Source organism: Sarcophilus harrisii, chromosome 2, assembly GCF_902635505.1.
Source record: "Sarcophilus harrisii chromosome 2, mSarHar1.11, whole genome shotgun sequence".
Lineage (NCBI taxonomy): Eukaryota > Metazoa > Chordata > Mammalia > Dasyuromorphia > Dasyuridae > Sarcophilus > Sarcophilus harrisii.
Window position 1 is genome coordinate 54410530 of NC_045427.1, and position 15024 is coordinate 54425553.

Genomic DNA, 15024 nt, shown 5'->3' on the forward strand with positions numbered 1-15024 from the left:
CCCACTTCCTCACTCCATTCCCCAACCCAAGGCCTAGGTGAAGAGGCCAGAAAGGTGAAGTGATCAGGAATGCCCTTTGGTTTGGGTTGAGCTGTGGAAGACTATTGCAACAGCCTCATTTTTCTTGCCTAAAGTCTGGACCAGACTTTAGGCAAGAAAAATGAGGCTGTTGCAATAGTAAGGTGAGGAGGCCTGCCCATGTGACAGCCGTGTGGGGTGAGAAGGGGAAGCTTGTGACAGATTATGTCCAGAGAAGCCTGGACTGGGCCCTAGGTTGAGTGTGTGGGTAAGTGACACAAGCTACAGAGGAGAGAGTGCCTAGCCTGAAGCCCAGAAGCCTTGTCTTTGTGAGCTTCAATCTGTCCCGAGACATTTAGTAACTGTGTGACCCTGTATGAGTCAATTAATCCTTTTTGTCTCAATTTTCTCATCTGTAAAATGGGCTGGAGAAGGAAATTGTGAACCACTCCTGAATCTCTGCCAAGAAAACCCCAAATGGGATCACCAAGAATCAGACATGAATAAAATGAGATCAGAAGCCAGATCACAGGATTACGAGAGGAAAGTACAAACCCCCAATGTAGAGTTCACAAAATTGGCTGGTGGACAAGGCAAGATGGTGCAGACTAGAACTTCCTTCATTGGTCTCCACAATCCATGATCCCCTCTGCCCCCACTTCACTGATCCAGTCCCCTGTCTGAAAGCCTGGGCAGCCAGAGCTAAGTGAAGGCAACTAGCCAGGAGCTGTCCAGAGCTCTGGATGGAGGCTCTAGGGCCCTAGGGCTCTACTTTCTAAAGGCTGTTTTCCAATGCCTAAGAATTGGAAAAGGGAGTGGGGAATCTGACGGGTCAGAGAATCAGTATCTAGGGAAAGTGGTAGGGGAGAGGGAGTCCTGCCCTGGAAAGGCAGGGACTGGACTTAGGTTCCTGAGATGTCTGTAAAATGTAAAGAAGACTGCAACTGGAGCCAGGAAGCCTGACTGAATTCCTGCTTTACATCATTCCCAAGCCCTATGATATGTGAATAATCTATGGCGGTTAGAAAGTACTTCTTTGGATACAAGGTTTACAGAAAGCTGCACTTGATGAAAAGTCAGACAGAAAGAGACCAATCACACTGCATTGTTTATTATGGTGGGTGATCTGTGATCCCAGCCCCTGCACAGAATCCTCCTCATGACATTTCTGAATGGTCTTGGGGATGACACTGCACAAAGCCACTCCCTTACTCTGGCAGCCCTGACAATCCAAGATGCCCCAGATCTGCCTTGGGTTTGCTAATATTTTCCATTTAAAATCCAGGAATACAAAGCTTCCCTTGGAAGGCAATATAAGCCATTTAACTTCTGAACTTACACTCCCTCATCCAAGATAATACCACCTCTACTAGCTCCTCAATCTCACAAGGGTATTGTGAGAATTAAAAAAGAGATAACATCATTTCTAACCACAACTGCACAGAGCAAAGAATTTATTCAGAACAAATCATAAAGCACATGGCTTCCAAGCAGGGGTCTCAAGTGATCCTACCTCACTACCACAATTTAGACCCTCTTTCTTAAATCATGCCCAGCCCAGTCCCTTAATGTCAGGGCACTTTATAATCCTTGCCATAACCCCCACCTGTTTCTCACACACACATTTTATAACACCCTACCTGTCACATATACATACATACTTTATAACTCCCCATCTGTGTCTCAGATACACACACTTTATAACCCCCACTTGTGTCACACACACTTTATAACCTCCCATCTGTCACATACAATTACACACACTTTATAACCCCCATACTTTATAATCCCTGCCATAACCCCCCACCTGGGACACACACACACACACACACACACACCCCTAAAGAACAACCCCCCATATGCCCGTGTTCAGTGACAGAACCCACCCACCAGAGGCTTGGAGGGCCAAGAACCCAAATCCTGCTGTTCCAGGTAAGTGGTCAACTCCTGACGAGCAGCTCGGTATGTCCCTGCCTGGAAAGAGCATCAGAGTAGCCCTCAGTCTCAAGGCAGAGCAAGGGTGAAGAAAAAAAAATGGGGCTTAAGGCAAGACCTCCTGCTGGAAGCACTACATGATCTGGCTAAATGAGGAGTGACCACTGACCTTGGCCACCTCATACGTGTCCAGTGCCAAGAGGTCAAATCTTCCCAGGGCTTGGGCCGCCTGGCGGAAAGCACGCAGGAGGGCAGCTTTACAGAGGCGGGAGGGAGGACCCAGGGAGTTTCTGGGTGGGAAAGAAGAGGCTCCAGGTCACCTCTGTCCATCTTGGGGCTCCACTCCCATACCCCCCCCCTCCCCAACAACACCAGGCCTTACTCTGCCCACACACGTCCTGTGGTGGTGTCCACAACTTCCAAGCTGCTATCTCCCAGGCTCCAGTTGAGGCTGAGGCCCTGGCAGTTGGAAGGTACAGAGTCCTGGGGAGCCACAGGTGGTCCCAGAAACAGGTGCAGGGGGTTACGTGCATAGGGAGGTGGCAGGCCCGGGCCTCCCTCCAGGCAGGGCCGGTCATGGATGACTCGACTCAGAGTTGAAGGGTCATGGCAGGAGTCAGCTGTGAGGAAACACAATTCTGAGGGGAAGAGGATCAGCTCTCCTCCCCACACACAATCTGCCCCCCAAAAGAGTTAAGAGTTAGAAGGGACCTTGTCATTATACACATGGGGAAATTGAGGTTTCAGGAGGGCCAGACCCCTGCCCCAAATCCAGGGCTGCCTTCCAGGACCCTCCCCCTCTCCAGCCTCCTCTTCTCTCTCCCCTCCTGGGCCTCTCACCAAGGACAAGGCTGGTTGCATAAAGTGGAGGCAGGAAATGGGCCAGCAGGCCCCCTCCCAGCCCCAGCACTGCCCATCGAGCCACTTTGTCACTGGCCGACAGCGAGCAGACCCGTGCTGCCCGGAATCCCGGGGCGAGGTAGCAGACGGGTCGCAGTTCTCCCCGGGCGTGGGCTTGAAGACGAAGGGAGGGACTGTGGAGAGAGCCCCCTGGGGAAGGGAGACTGGAGGGGGAGAAAAGGAGGAGAGATCAGGGAGAGGAACTGGCACAGACACAGCACGTCTCCAGATCTCTCCTTTCTGTCCTCCCTCTCCCACCTCGATCACAACCTTCCCATTCCATTCAGAGACCCCTAAAACCAAATGTCCAGCGTACTAGATGTCATGTGCAGCTCCTGAAGGTGTGTCACTGAGGTACAAGTGTAAGAAGATTTTGGGCTTCAAGGCAAGGGGGGGACCAGGGCCTGGTCGGGGGGTCAGCACTGAACGTTCTGCCCCTTCTGGGCCCCCACTAGCCACCAGAAGGAGCTGCCGGAAGAGGAACCTAAGAAAGATGGAGAACATGACTGAGGGTAGGGATCCCACGATCAGTGGTCTTCCCCGCAGGTCCTTTCTTTATGTCTCACCTGACCAAGGCACGGCGGGCAATGACCAAGCTGTGAGTGTCGTGGAGTCTCCGGCCCATGAATTCAATCCAGCCCCTGTAGCCGCCTGAGCCCGTACCCAAAGCAACCAGCTCATAGGTCTCCCTACAGCTGCCCCTGTCATCAGGGACCTCTGCAGGAAGAACAGGGAGAGGAGCAGCTGGGGGAGAAGGGAAGGGAGGGAGCACTGGACAGAAAAATGGGAAAGGGAGACTTGGGGGGAGATCATAAAATGAAACCCAAGGGGAAGAAGGAAAAGAAAGGCTAGAAGGAAAGAGGATTCTAGGGCTCCCTGCCTCCCCCTAAGGATGGGGTTGGTGGGCTTGAGGAACAAAGTCTCAGGCTTCCATACCCCTTTCAAGGATGACAGCTGCTATGGTCCGCTTGCAGCCCCGGTATGGGGAGTTTTCACCTATTAGGCGGTCAAAGCCTGAGCTCACCACAGCTGCACAACGCTGCTCGTGGGTCAGAATGTTTTCTAGAGGAAGGGCAGGAATATCAGTGGGACCAGAGAAAGGAGAGGAAGAACACTCAATCTTCTACCCATCCCCAATGCTGATTCTACTCCCCTTTCTTCATCCAGTATATTTTGGGGTACAGGAGCCAGGGAATTGGGACTGGCTTCTGGGACCAAGCAGAACGAGAAGGCTGGGCACAAGTCCTAACTCTCCCAAGGATGGGTTGTCTGGTAAGGGAAGCTGTGCCCCTCATTAGAGAAGCGTCCCCTGCAGACACATGGCCACTCTGACTCAAAGCCTATAAGGTAGGGTGGAATGGAAGGGAGAGTTACCAAGGAAGGCTCACCTGCAGTTAAAGAACAGAGCGGGAAGTTGTTAGGAGTTTTGAAGGGGGCTGCAAAAGAAAAAAGGGAACTGCAGAGTCTTTCTTTTGGATTACCTGGGATGCAAGTCTCTGCTCTTCCCCCCAACCATGAAAGGGGACAAGGCTGTGATGGTCCTGTAACCCAGGAAGTCTACAGCCCAGTCTCCTAATGGGCTGATGATCACCTTTCCTCCCATCTCCAGCATCTGGATCAGAGGATACCTTGTGGTGGCAACCTAGCTTCAAGATGATTGAGGTAAAAGACATCATTTACTATACATCCCTCTCATTTTACAAATCAGAAAACAGACCTCGAGAGGAGCTTTGTCCAAGGTCACAAGAGCAGGTTCAGTCTTCCTTCTCCTGTAGGAACCTTTTCCTTCTGAGGGAGATTACCTGGGTTTTCCAGCTGGGTCCTGACACAATTGAGAGCCAGGATGGCTGCTTGTCCCTTTGCTTCCTTTTTGCTGCTCCCAGTACCCTCAGGACAGGACACCTCATCCAGCACAGCACAGACAGAGAAGTGTCGGAAGGGAACTTAAGGAAGGAAAAAGTATTTTAGAAACAGAAAAGAGTCTCCAAAGCCCCACCTGTTCAGAAGGCCAATCCCCAGCTGCCTCCCTAGGCCTCTCAAACCCTTCCTTAAAATAGTTTCTACTTAAAAAAAATTAAAAATATATTTTAGCATTTATAGTTTCTATAGAAGGATCTTAAGAAACATTCCAGTCTAGTTTTCCCCCTTCCCCTTATTTGACAAAAGAGAAAATAGGTGGGCTTCCCTTAGTTTTCAGTTCTTTGCCACCACATACAAAAAAAAAAAAAGAGTTGCTATAAATATTTTTAATTTATTGGTCCATTTCCCCTTTTTGGGTGATGACCTATTAATGATATCACCAGAAAAAAAAAAGAAAAAAAATGATATCACCAGGTTTAAGGTTAAACCCACTTTAGGAATTTGGGGGCATGGCTTCAAAAATAGTTCCAGAATAGCTCAAGAAATTATGGCATAGGAATATAAAACAACAGTGCCGTAAAAGTAAAATTTAATTTTAAAAAGAGTAAACTATGTAGAGTAGTGGGATAATTTGCCTAATCTCACACATGTGCCAGAGCTGAAATTTTACAGAAGAGAATCTCCAACAAGAGAGTGATAGGAAAGAGAGGAGCATTCGTTCCCATCTTCCCAGTCAGACCTCAGGATCCCCAGGGTCAGAGGCCTGCTTCTATAACTCTTTGCCAGTCTTCTTTCATCCCATCCCAACGTTCAGCACACAATGACCTGTATCCAGTTCACTTACTTTGGACCTCACTCTCCACAAAGCGCAGAGTAAGGCCCATGCCTGTTGCATAGCGAGTCAGGAGGCTCAGGGCCTGGCCTGGAGGGGGGTCTTTGTGGCCAAGGATCAGCTCCCTCACCACCGCTGGAGGATCTGGAAGTGGCCCTAAGTGAGGACAGTACATGGAGTTATGACTATGGACTGTTAAAACCGAAATTTCGAGTGGCCTGAGAATCAGTTAGTCCAAATTCCTGCTTGATCAGAATAAGAAACTGAGGCCCAGGGGGACTGAGAGCCAGGTCACATGGCTATCAAGCAGGACTGCAGCCCAATGCTCTTTCCCCATGCATTACCTCCCTCCTAGCAAGGGAATTCCCTGACCCCTCTAACCAGTCTCCCTAAATAGGCCTTTCTTCTACTTCATTCCAACCAGTAATCATCTACCCCTCAGAGAGAGCCCCACCCCCTCCATGGCAGCCCCTTCCACCTTTGAACAGTGAAAGTCATTCATTTTCACATCAAAACAAAACCTCCTTCTCTGCCAACTATCACCAATTTCTCCCACAAAACATATGCCAATCTACTTCTCTGTGATTCCACTGTAACTTTCCAAACAAAAATGACCCTCCAAGAACAAGTTGTTTGGATGGTCACAGACACCCAATAAACACACAAATACACACACACAAATAATGCACAGGAACATTAAGTGATAAAAGAACAAAAAAATATAATTAAACAAGAGAAATATTAAGGTTCAGCTTGAGAAAACATTAAGTATTATACATGGAGGAAACAAATTGAAAATTCACCAGTGATTAGTTACAAGAATGGTAACAATACAGAAGGTAACTATTATATATGGGGGAAACAAGTTGAAAATTCTCCAGTCAGTAACTAGTTACAAGAATGGTAACAATACAGAAGGTCCATTGTGCCTATGTGTTTGCTCCTCCTAATGGAGATCAAAATCCATGGAGATAAGGAGGACTGCCTTCTAGTATCTGTAATCCTAGTCCTCAATCCAGCCACTTGATACATAATAAGGGCTTATTAATAAGATGCTTTCTACTTATTCAGAAGATATACCAAGATATGTCTACTTCTTCCATAGGACTACCATTCAAATACTTAAGAATTGCATTTATGTTTATATATAAATATGTGTGTATATACATATATACACATTATATAGGTATATACATACCTACATACACATACGCCTATATACATACCTGCCGATACACACGCCTATACATACCTGCCTATACATACATACATGCCTATACATACATGCCTATACATACACACATACCTCTATACCCATATATATACACATACCTCTATACCCATATATACACACATACCTATATACCCATATATACACACATACCTATATACCCATATATACACACATACCTATATACCCATACATACATACATACCTATATACCCATACATACATACATATACCTATACATACACATACCTATATATACATACATATACATACACACATACACACATACACAGACATACATACACAGACATACACACACAGACATATATATATATAAAGCATCTTAAGGCTTGCAAAACTTTTTACAAATATTATCTCATTAGAACCTCCCAATAGCCCTGGGAAGGTGGTGCTACTATAATCCCCATTATCATACATGAGGAAAATGAGACAGGCCGAGCTTTAAGTGGCTTCCCCAGAACTCACGTTTTCATATCTCCGAGTCCACTGCTCTAACCACAGTGCCACACAGCTGGCTGAAAACTAGTATCCCTATTCCCCTTAAATCTTTTCTTCTCCACTCTCCCTCCCCCCTCCCCCTTCCCCCATTCTTTCAAGGAGATTACTGCCCCTACTCCCATCCCCAGGGGTCCAAGGCCTCCTTCCCTACCATCCCCAGCAGCCTCGTTCCCAAGCTTCTTCTTCTTCTCTTCTCCCCTAAGGGGCTCCGCTTTGGAAGGCTGAGTCTCCGAGGACACCTGGGCAGAGCCTTCCGAGGGCCTCCAGGGAATCTGCAGAGAGGCTGCCAGGCGGGGTTTCCTGCGGGTTGCCTCATCCATGCTGGGAAAGCAGCTGCTGGGGAGCGGGGAGAAGGGGAAGGAAATGGAGAGAGGGGGTGAGGAAGGGGAGGGAGGGGAGAGACAAGCACAGGATGAGCTCAGCTCGCCCCTGCCCCTGACCTTCCCCCCGTAAGGCTTGCCTAGCGCCTCTGCACACCTAGTCCCTTTGATCCTTACACAACCACTCTGGGAAGCAGCAGGGCGCTCTGACTGCTGCTAGCTTACAGAAGAGAAATGGGGGCAGGCAGAGGTAGGTGAGGATACCTGCCCGGGGGGCAAGTGGCCCAAACCCCTTATTTTCCATCTAAGAAAACTAAGGCATCCAGAGGGAGGTGGAAGGGACTCTCAGGGACCCCGCGGGCTAATCACTGGGCGGGAAAGGGAGGCCCGGGCCAGGTCGGGCGCGGGGCCAGCGGCTAGGCCACAGTCTCGGCTAGTTCCCGCCTCCAAACTCGGGGTCCCCGCCGTCGCCAGGCGTTGGGGGAATGCCGAGCCCGCCAGCTTTACAAGGGAGAGGGATCTCCCCGCGGGGAGGGGCGGCGGCGAAGCCGTGGCTTAGGAGGAGAGGCCTCGAGGCTCGGCGATTCTCCCGCACCCCACTTCTCCTCCTCACCCCATCCCTTCACCTCACAGCCAGCGGCCTCTGCACGTGGCGCCCGTTACCCACGTGAGGCGCCCGTTACCCACGTGACGGCTCCCTGGGTTTCGGACCCCGCCTTTTTCCACGCGCTTAGGCCAATGAGAATGCAGTCAGTGGGGCCGCTTCCCGCCAATCAGAGGAACCGCTGCTTGAGGTAGTAGCCCAGGTGCTCAGCGGAGCCTGGAAAAACCTGTTAGGGGAAGTTTTTCTCTTGCTCTGGTTTGTTTGAGTCATAGACTCCCTTTGGCAATCTGGTGAAACTCACAGGCCCTTTGATTGCATTAAATAAAAGGAAACATTGTGTTGAAACCACTTGTCTCATTTTCCTCGTAGACACCAGGCTAAGAAGTCCTGGTTAGTGCGCCCTGCACTCAAGCTTGTGCAACATGGGACATCCGGGACGCGGAGAAGAGTGTTGCTGCTGTTGTTAAAGGCAACAGTTTCTCCCTTTCCACCTTCCCCTCCCCCCGCGTGAGAGTGAAACATCCTTTAAGGCCGCCTTGTAAGTGTTCTTTGGAGGACTGAGGTCTCTGCCCACCTGTGCTATGATGCAGAGAGGAAAACAGGACCTAGATTCAGATCTTAGTCTGACATGCAGTTACTAAGCTCCTATTGTGTGCTAAGCAGCAGGGATAACGTACAAAACACGGGAAAAAGCCCTGATCACCAGAATCTTGTATGTTTTAATACCACTTTATAACTCTTGTATTCTGATGGAAGTGACAACATACAAACATCTGTATGCAACAAGATAAAAAATGGGATGAGTTCACGTCTTCTCTGGTTCTAAAACTAAAATGGCACAGACCCCATCTTCAGCTGCTGAATTAAGCCCAACTTGAATGCCATTTACTTCAGAAAACTTCTTCTGCCTCATTGCAACTGAAGCTTCACTAGAACTCTGTACCTTTCTAATAATGCACTTGTCATCCAAAGCAGATTCTTATACTATAGTTGCCTTTGTTAAGATCTTATCTTCTTAATAGTAATTGCTAAGCCTCAACCCCAAAGTAACCTGCCTGTCACCTTATCCTAGGACCTTTAATAGAAATGACAGTCCTGCTCTTCTCTGTCCTAATCAGACTACATCAGACTATCATCTGTGCCTAGCACATTAACACACTAGAGAGTGTTCATCATGAGTTAGGGTATACAGAAACATACCAGATGAGGAATTAGTCCTACTTCAATGAAAATCTGCCAAGTTCAGTCAGACAAAAATTATCCCTCCATCCACAAGTATCTCTTTTTAATTTATTATATATTTTGCATTTTAATAAATTTAATATAACATAATTATAATATTTAACAAATATATATAATAAATTGAATAAAATGCAAACCTTTTCACATTTAAATTGTTAGTTTTTTTTGCACACAAACTATTAGTGATATACAAAGTAAGTACTTAATAAATGTTTTCTGAGTAAGTCATTTGATAGTTGGCAAAACTGGGATGATAAGAAAAGAGAGAAAAGATGGAGTGCTTTTTGTTCAGTTATTTCAGTCTGACTCATGATCTCATTTGGGGTTTTCTTGGCAAAAATATTAGAGTGGTTTGCCATTTCCTTCCCCACTTAAGGAAACTGAGGCAAACAGGGTAAACCTTGTTTACACAGAGAGTAAGTCTTTAAGACCAGATTTTAATTCAGGAAGATGAGTCTTCATGACTCCAAGTTGGGTACACTATTCATTAGGTCACCTATCTAGCTGAGGAGAAGTAAAAGTTGTGGAATACACGGGAGAGTTGCTGAAATATACAGGAGCCACCTGACAAGTGGCTGCTGGAGATCCAACACAGAATGGATCTCCTCTTGTGAGAGGATGATACAAGGAGATTGAGAGGCAGTTGCTGCTCTCTGACCTCTCTGAGAGGCCATTTCATTGTCTGACCTCTCTCCTCTTTCCTCTACCTCCAATTTATCTCATTCCTAGTCTGCAACACCTATGTCAGCAAAGGCTGCCTTGCAGCTCCTGCGATCTTATAATCCAACTGTGGAGGCTCTTGGAGAATTGACCTGAACAAAAAGTTATCCTAAGTAATATTCAAAGGAGGAAAGCTCAATATAAGGGAACATTTTGTAACGGTCAGAACTGACAAAAATGGAATTAACTTCATGGTTAGGTATCGAGGTCTCTATCACTGAAAATATTCAAGTAGAGGAATGGTGATCTGGAACAGATAGTTCTCAAGGGAGAAAATGAGGCTACCTAAATAACTATATTAAATAATGCTCAAAATTAGAAAAATGCAAATCAAAGTAATTCTGAGTTTCTATTCACATCCATCAGAGTGACAAATATGATTTAAAAAAAATGATAAGTATTAGAGAAGCTCTGGGCAAACAAATATGTTAATTTCAGTGTGATTGAATCACATGCCAGTGGGGTCTATGTCCATTTGAAAAATTATCATGCAACAGATAACATAAAAGAAGCCAAGTATATATATTTTGGTGATGCCATAGCTATGCCCACCCTGTGTTCTACACTCTAGAGAGCTACAAGAGTAATAAACAATTTCAGTCATCAAATGGGGTTATCTTCACACCATCAACCCAATGGCTCATGGATAGAGTTAGAACTCTGGACAGAGAGAGGAGGAACAGCTTTTCCTCAAGAGCTTTAGTAAACTTCTCTTCCAGATAGAGATTAATTAATCAGTCTACCAGTATTTATTAAGTCTTTACTATGTTCTAGACATTGTGCTAGGGCCCTAAGGACACACACATAATGAACAAACATTTATTAAACATCTACTAAGTGTAAGGCAGGCATCACACTATGCATAGAGGATACAAAAAGAGGCAAAAGACAGTTCCTGCTCTCAAGAAGTTAACAATCTAATGGAGGTTAGCATATGGAACAAGCAAATGGGAACAAGTCTAAAAAATAAAACACTCTGTGCTCTCAAGAAACTTGGAATTTCTTTTTTTCTTTATTAATTGTTTTATTTTTTCTGGTTATACATGCATGTTAACTTTTTAAATACACATTTCTTTATGAATCATATTTGGAGAGAAAAATCAGAACAAAAAGGAAAAATCAAGGCAGAGGGAAAAAAAAAACAGAAAAAAGAAGTGAACATAGCACGTGTTGATTTACAATCAATCTCCATAGTTCTTTTTCTGGATGCAGATGGAGTTTTCTATCCAAAATTTAATAGTATTGCCTTGGATCACTGAACCATTGAGAAGAACCAAGTCTCTTTCATAGTTGATCATCACACATTCTTGCTGTTATTGTGTACAATGTTTTCCTGGTGCTTCTTGTTTTGATCAATATGAGTTCATATAAATCTTTCCAGACCTTTCTAAAATTAGTCTGCTTATTGTTTCTTATAAAACAATAATAATTCCATTACATTCATATACCATAATTTATTCAGCCATTCCCCAACTGATGGGCATCCACTCAGTTTCCAGTTCCTTGCCATTACAAAAAGGGCTGCTAAATTTTTGCACATGTCAGTCCTTTTCCTCCTTTTATGATCTCTTTGGGACACAGATCCAGTAGAGATACAGCCGAATCAAAGGGTATACACAGTTTGATAGCCTTTTTGACATAGTTCAAAACTGCTCTCCAGAATGGTTGGGATCATTGCATAAATCTACCAACAATGCATTAGTGTCCCAGTTTTCCCACCTCCCCTCCAGTATTTATCATTACTTTTTCCTGTCATCTTAACCAATCCAAAAGGTATTTTGTACTTCAGAGTTATTTTAATTTGCATTTTTCTAATCAATAGTGATTTAGAGCATTTTTTCATATGATTATACATGGCTTTAATTTCATCTGAAAATTATCTGTTCATATCCTTTGACCATTTATGAATTGAGGAATGACTTTTATTTTTATACATTCAACATAGTTCTTTATATATTTTAGAAATAAGACTTTTATAAGAAACACTGGCTATAAACAATTTCCCCCAGCTTTGTATTTCCTTTTTAATCTTGTTTGTATTGGTTTTGTTTGTACAAAACCTTTTAAATTTAATATAATCAAAGCTGTCCATTTTGCAGCTCATAATATTCTCTAGTTCTTTGAACATTAATTCCTCCCTTCTCCAAAGATCTCCTAATTTCCTTATGGTATAACTTTTTATGCCCAAATCATGTATCCATTTTGACCTTATTTTGGTATGGGATATAAGATGTAGCTATACTGAGTTTCTAACATATGATTTTCCAGTTTTTCCCAGCAATTTTTGTGAAATAGTGAGTTCTTATCTCAGAAACTGGAGTTCGGGGGATTTATCAAATACTAGATTGCTAGAGTCATGAAAAGTGTTTTATAATTACAGTTCCTGAGCTTGTCTTGGCAAGTAGATACTCAAATATTTTATTTTAAATGGAATTTCTCTTTATTTCTCTTGCTGCTTTGTCAATAATACATAGAAATGCTGATAATTTGTGTAGATTTATTTTATATCCTGCAACTATACTAAAGTTGTTTCAAGAAAGTTTTTGAATGATTTTCTAGGATTCTTTAAGTATGTCATCATCTCATCTGCAAAGAGTGATGGTTTTATCTCCTCATTGTCTATTCTAATTCCTTTAATTTCTTTTTCTTTTCTTATTGCTAAAACCAACATTTCTAGTACAATATTGAATAATAGTGATAATGGGCAATATTACTGGGAATGTGTCCAGCTTCTTTCCATTACAAATAATGCTTGCTCTTGATTTTAGATAGATACTGCATGGTATTTTAAGGAAAACTCTCTTTATCTCTATGCTCTTCAATGTTTTTAATAGGATGGGTTATGTATTTTGTCAAAAGCTTTTTCTGAATCTATTGAGATTATTATATAATTTCTGTATGTTTTGTTATGGATATGGTCAATTATGGCAATAGTTTTCCTGAACCAGGCCTACATTCCTGGTATAAATCCCACTTGGTCATAGTATATTATCCTGCTGATAAGTCATCATCTCTTTGACAATATTTTATTTAAAATTTTGAATATTAGGGAGATTGGTCTATAGTTTCCTTTTTCTGTTTGGCTCTTCTTGATTTAGGTATCAGTACCATATTTGTGTCATAAAATAATTGGTAGGATTCTTTACGTATTTTTCCAAATAATCTTCATAGTATTAGAATTAATTATTCTTTAAATGTTTGGTAGAACTCACTTGTAAATCCATTTGACACTGAAGAAAGATTTTTTTCTGAGGGAGTTCATTAATGGCTTGTTCAATTTATTTTTATGGGACTGTTTAATTTACTTCTTCTGTTAATCTGGGAAATTTATATTTTTGTAAATATTCATCCATTTTGATTAGATTGTCAAATTTGCTCCCATATAATTGGGCATAATATCTCCTAACTATTGCTTTCATTTCTTTTTCATTGGTGTTAAATTCACCTGTTTCATTTTTGATGCTGGTAATTTGTTTTTTTTTTTTTTTTCTTTCCTTTTTCTAATCAAATTAACCAAAAGTTTATCTGTTTTTTTTCCCCCATAAAACCAACTCTTAGTTTTATTAATTAGTTCAATAGTTCTGCAAGTTTTGTCATATCAGTGGTCAAATTGGAATAGTACTCAAGGTAAATAATTTCATCACCATGATTCAACTATGGAATAGTATTTTAGATATTTAAAAGTATTCAGCAATATATTTGTCTTCCGTTTTGATTAGGAGCTGAACAGTGTTTAGCTAGTGCAATAGCCTCAGTTATGGATGAGTTAAACATTTTGTACTTTATTCTAATATTGGGAGGGGAGGAGGGTCGGATCATTTGCTGCTGTATCTGCTTAATTAAAAGGGGAAATGTTACACACATTAATTTGCTTTGACATCTATGGTCAACCTCAGTTCTCAAGAAGCCAATCTTGAAATATTCTTTACCTTCAAACACAAAAGAATCATGACTAAACACAACCTCTATACAGCATCAACATATTTCATACAGTACTTCATTTAATTAGATCTTCACATTACTTATCATGGCAAAGGCATGGCAAGTTAAGATCCCCCTTGTAAGCAATAACATTTAGTCCAAGTTCAAAAAACAAACAAACAAAAAATTTGTCCTCATCTAAGTTTTGGTCTTTCCTGTCACCAAGTTTTCTATGATCAAGATCTTTTCTGTTTCTTGTGCATTTTCTTTCCTTTTCTTTTTGTATTTCCTTTTTTTTTTTTTTAAACTTTTATAGTCTAACTCTGTTCTTGGAGTAAAGGGGACACTGTCCCAAACTTTCTGTGTAGCTCTGAGCCTTGGCTTTGAGCACAGGGGCCCCTTGTGTTTGAAGGGGATAGTTTTGCCTGTTTTTCCAGGAAACAGCCTAGTTTCCAAGAATTTGCTTTCTAAGTTGGGACTAGAGGCTGCCTCAATGGTCTGTTTTGCTACTGAGCTAGGACCAAGGATCTCAGTTTCTGATCTGCTATGATTAAGATACTCTCACTGGGTTTTCCAGACTCTGCCTGAGCTGGGCAGAACACTCTTTTCACCTCAGTGAGACTGACCTTTCTTGAAGTTTTTCCAGTCTATCTTGAGATGGAGAGTGATTTCATTCCATCAGATTCTGTTCCGAGGCTTGGCTTCATGAAGTTTTCAAAGGAAACTGGGAGAGCTCAAGGAGATTCCTGGATTCACTCCACTATCGTGGCTCCTCCCCCAGGGGCTTAAAGTTTCTAAAGAGGAGCTTAGAATCTAATGGACACTTTACAGATGTCTGCTAGAGCTTTGTTAAATTTTTAGGGTAAGCATTTGCAACTCCCTTATCTGCAGATGATACAAAAACAGAGCTTGATTCATTGCT

The 15024-nt window shown here is 43.1% G+C and overlaps 1 protein-coding gene across 7 annotated transcripts; it reads right to left on the reverse strand.

The window, feature by feature from the left end:
- Window positions 1–1455: 1455 nt before the first annotated feature.
- On the reverse strand, window positions 1456–8330 carry ADAD2 (adenosine deaminase domain containing 2). Of its 7 annotated transcripts, none has more exons than XM_031950203.1 (12): window positions 8242–8330; window positions 7447–7628; window positions 5558–5701; window positions 4656–4796; window positions 4242–4289; window positions 3790–3915; window positions 3420–3570; window positions 3170–3337; window positions 2794–3017; window positions 2336–2573; window positions 2123–2243; window positions 1456–1992 (listed from the first exon to the last, which is right to left on the reverse strand). In XM_031950203.1, exons 2-12 carry the CDS (start codon window positions 7613–7615, stop codon window positions 1888–1890), a joined length of 1635 nt encoding a protein of 544 aa, XP_031806063.1. In that variant the 5' UTR covers window positions 7616–7628; window positions 8242–8330; the 3' UTR covers window positions 1456–1887. The 7 variants fall into 7 exon arrangements, with proteins under 7 accessions (XP_031806063.1, XP_031806065.1, XP_003758502.1 ...); XM_031950205.1 differs by having other exon boundaries at window positions 7447–7631; window positions 8242–8319; XM_003758454.4 differs by having other exon boundaries at window positions 8229–8310.
- Between the last annotated feature and the right edge of the window lie 6694 nt (window positions 8331–15024).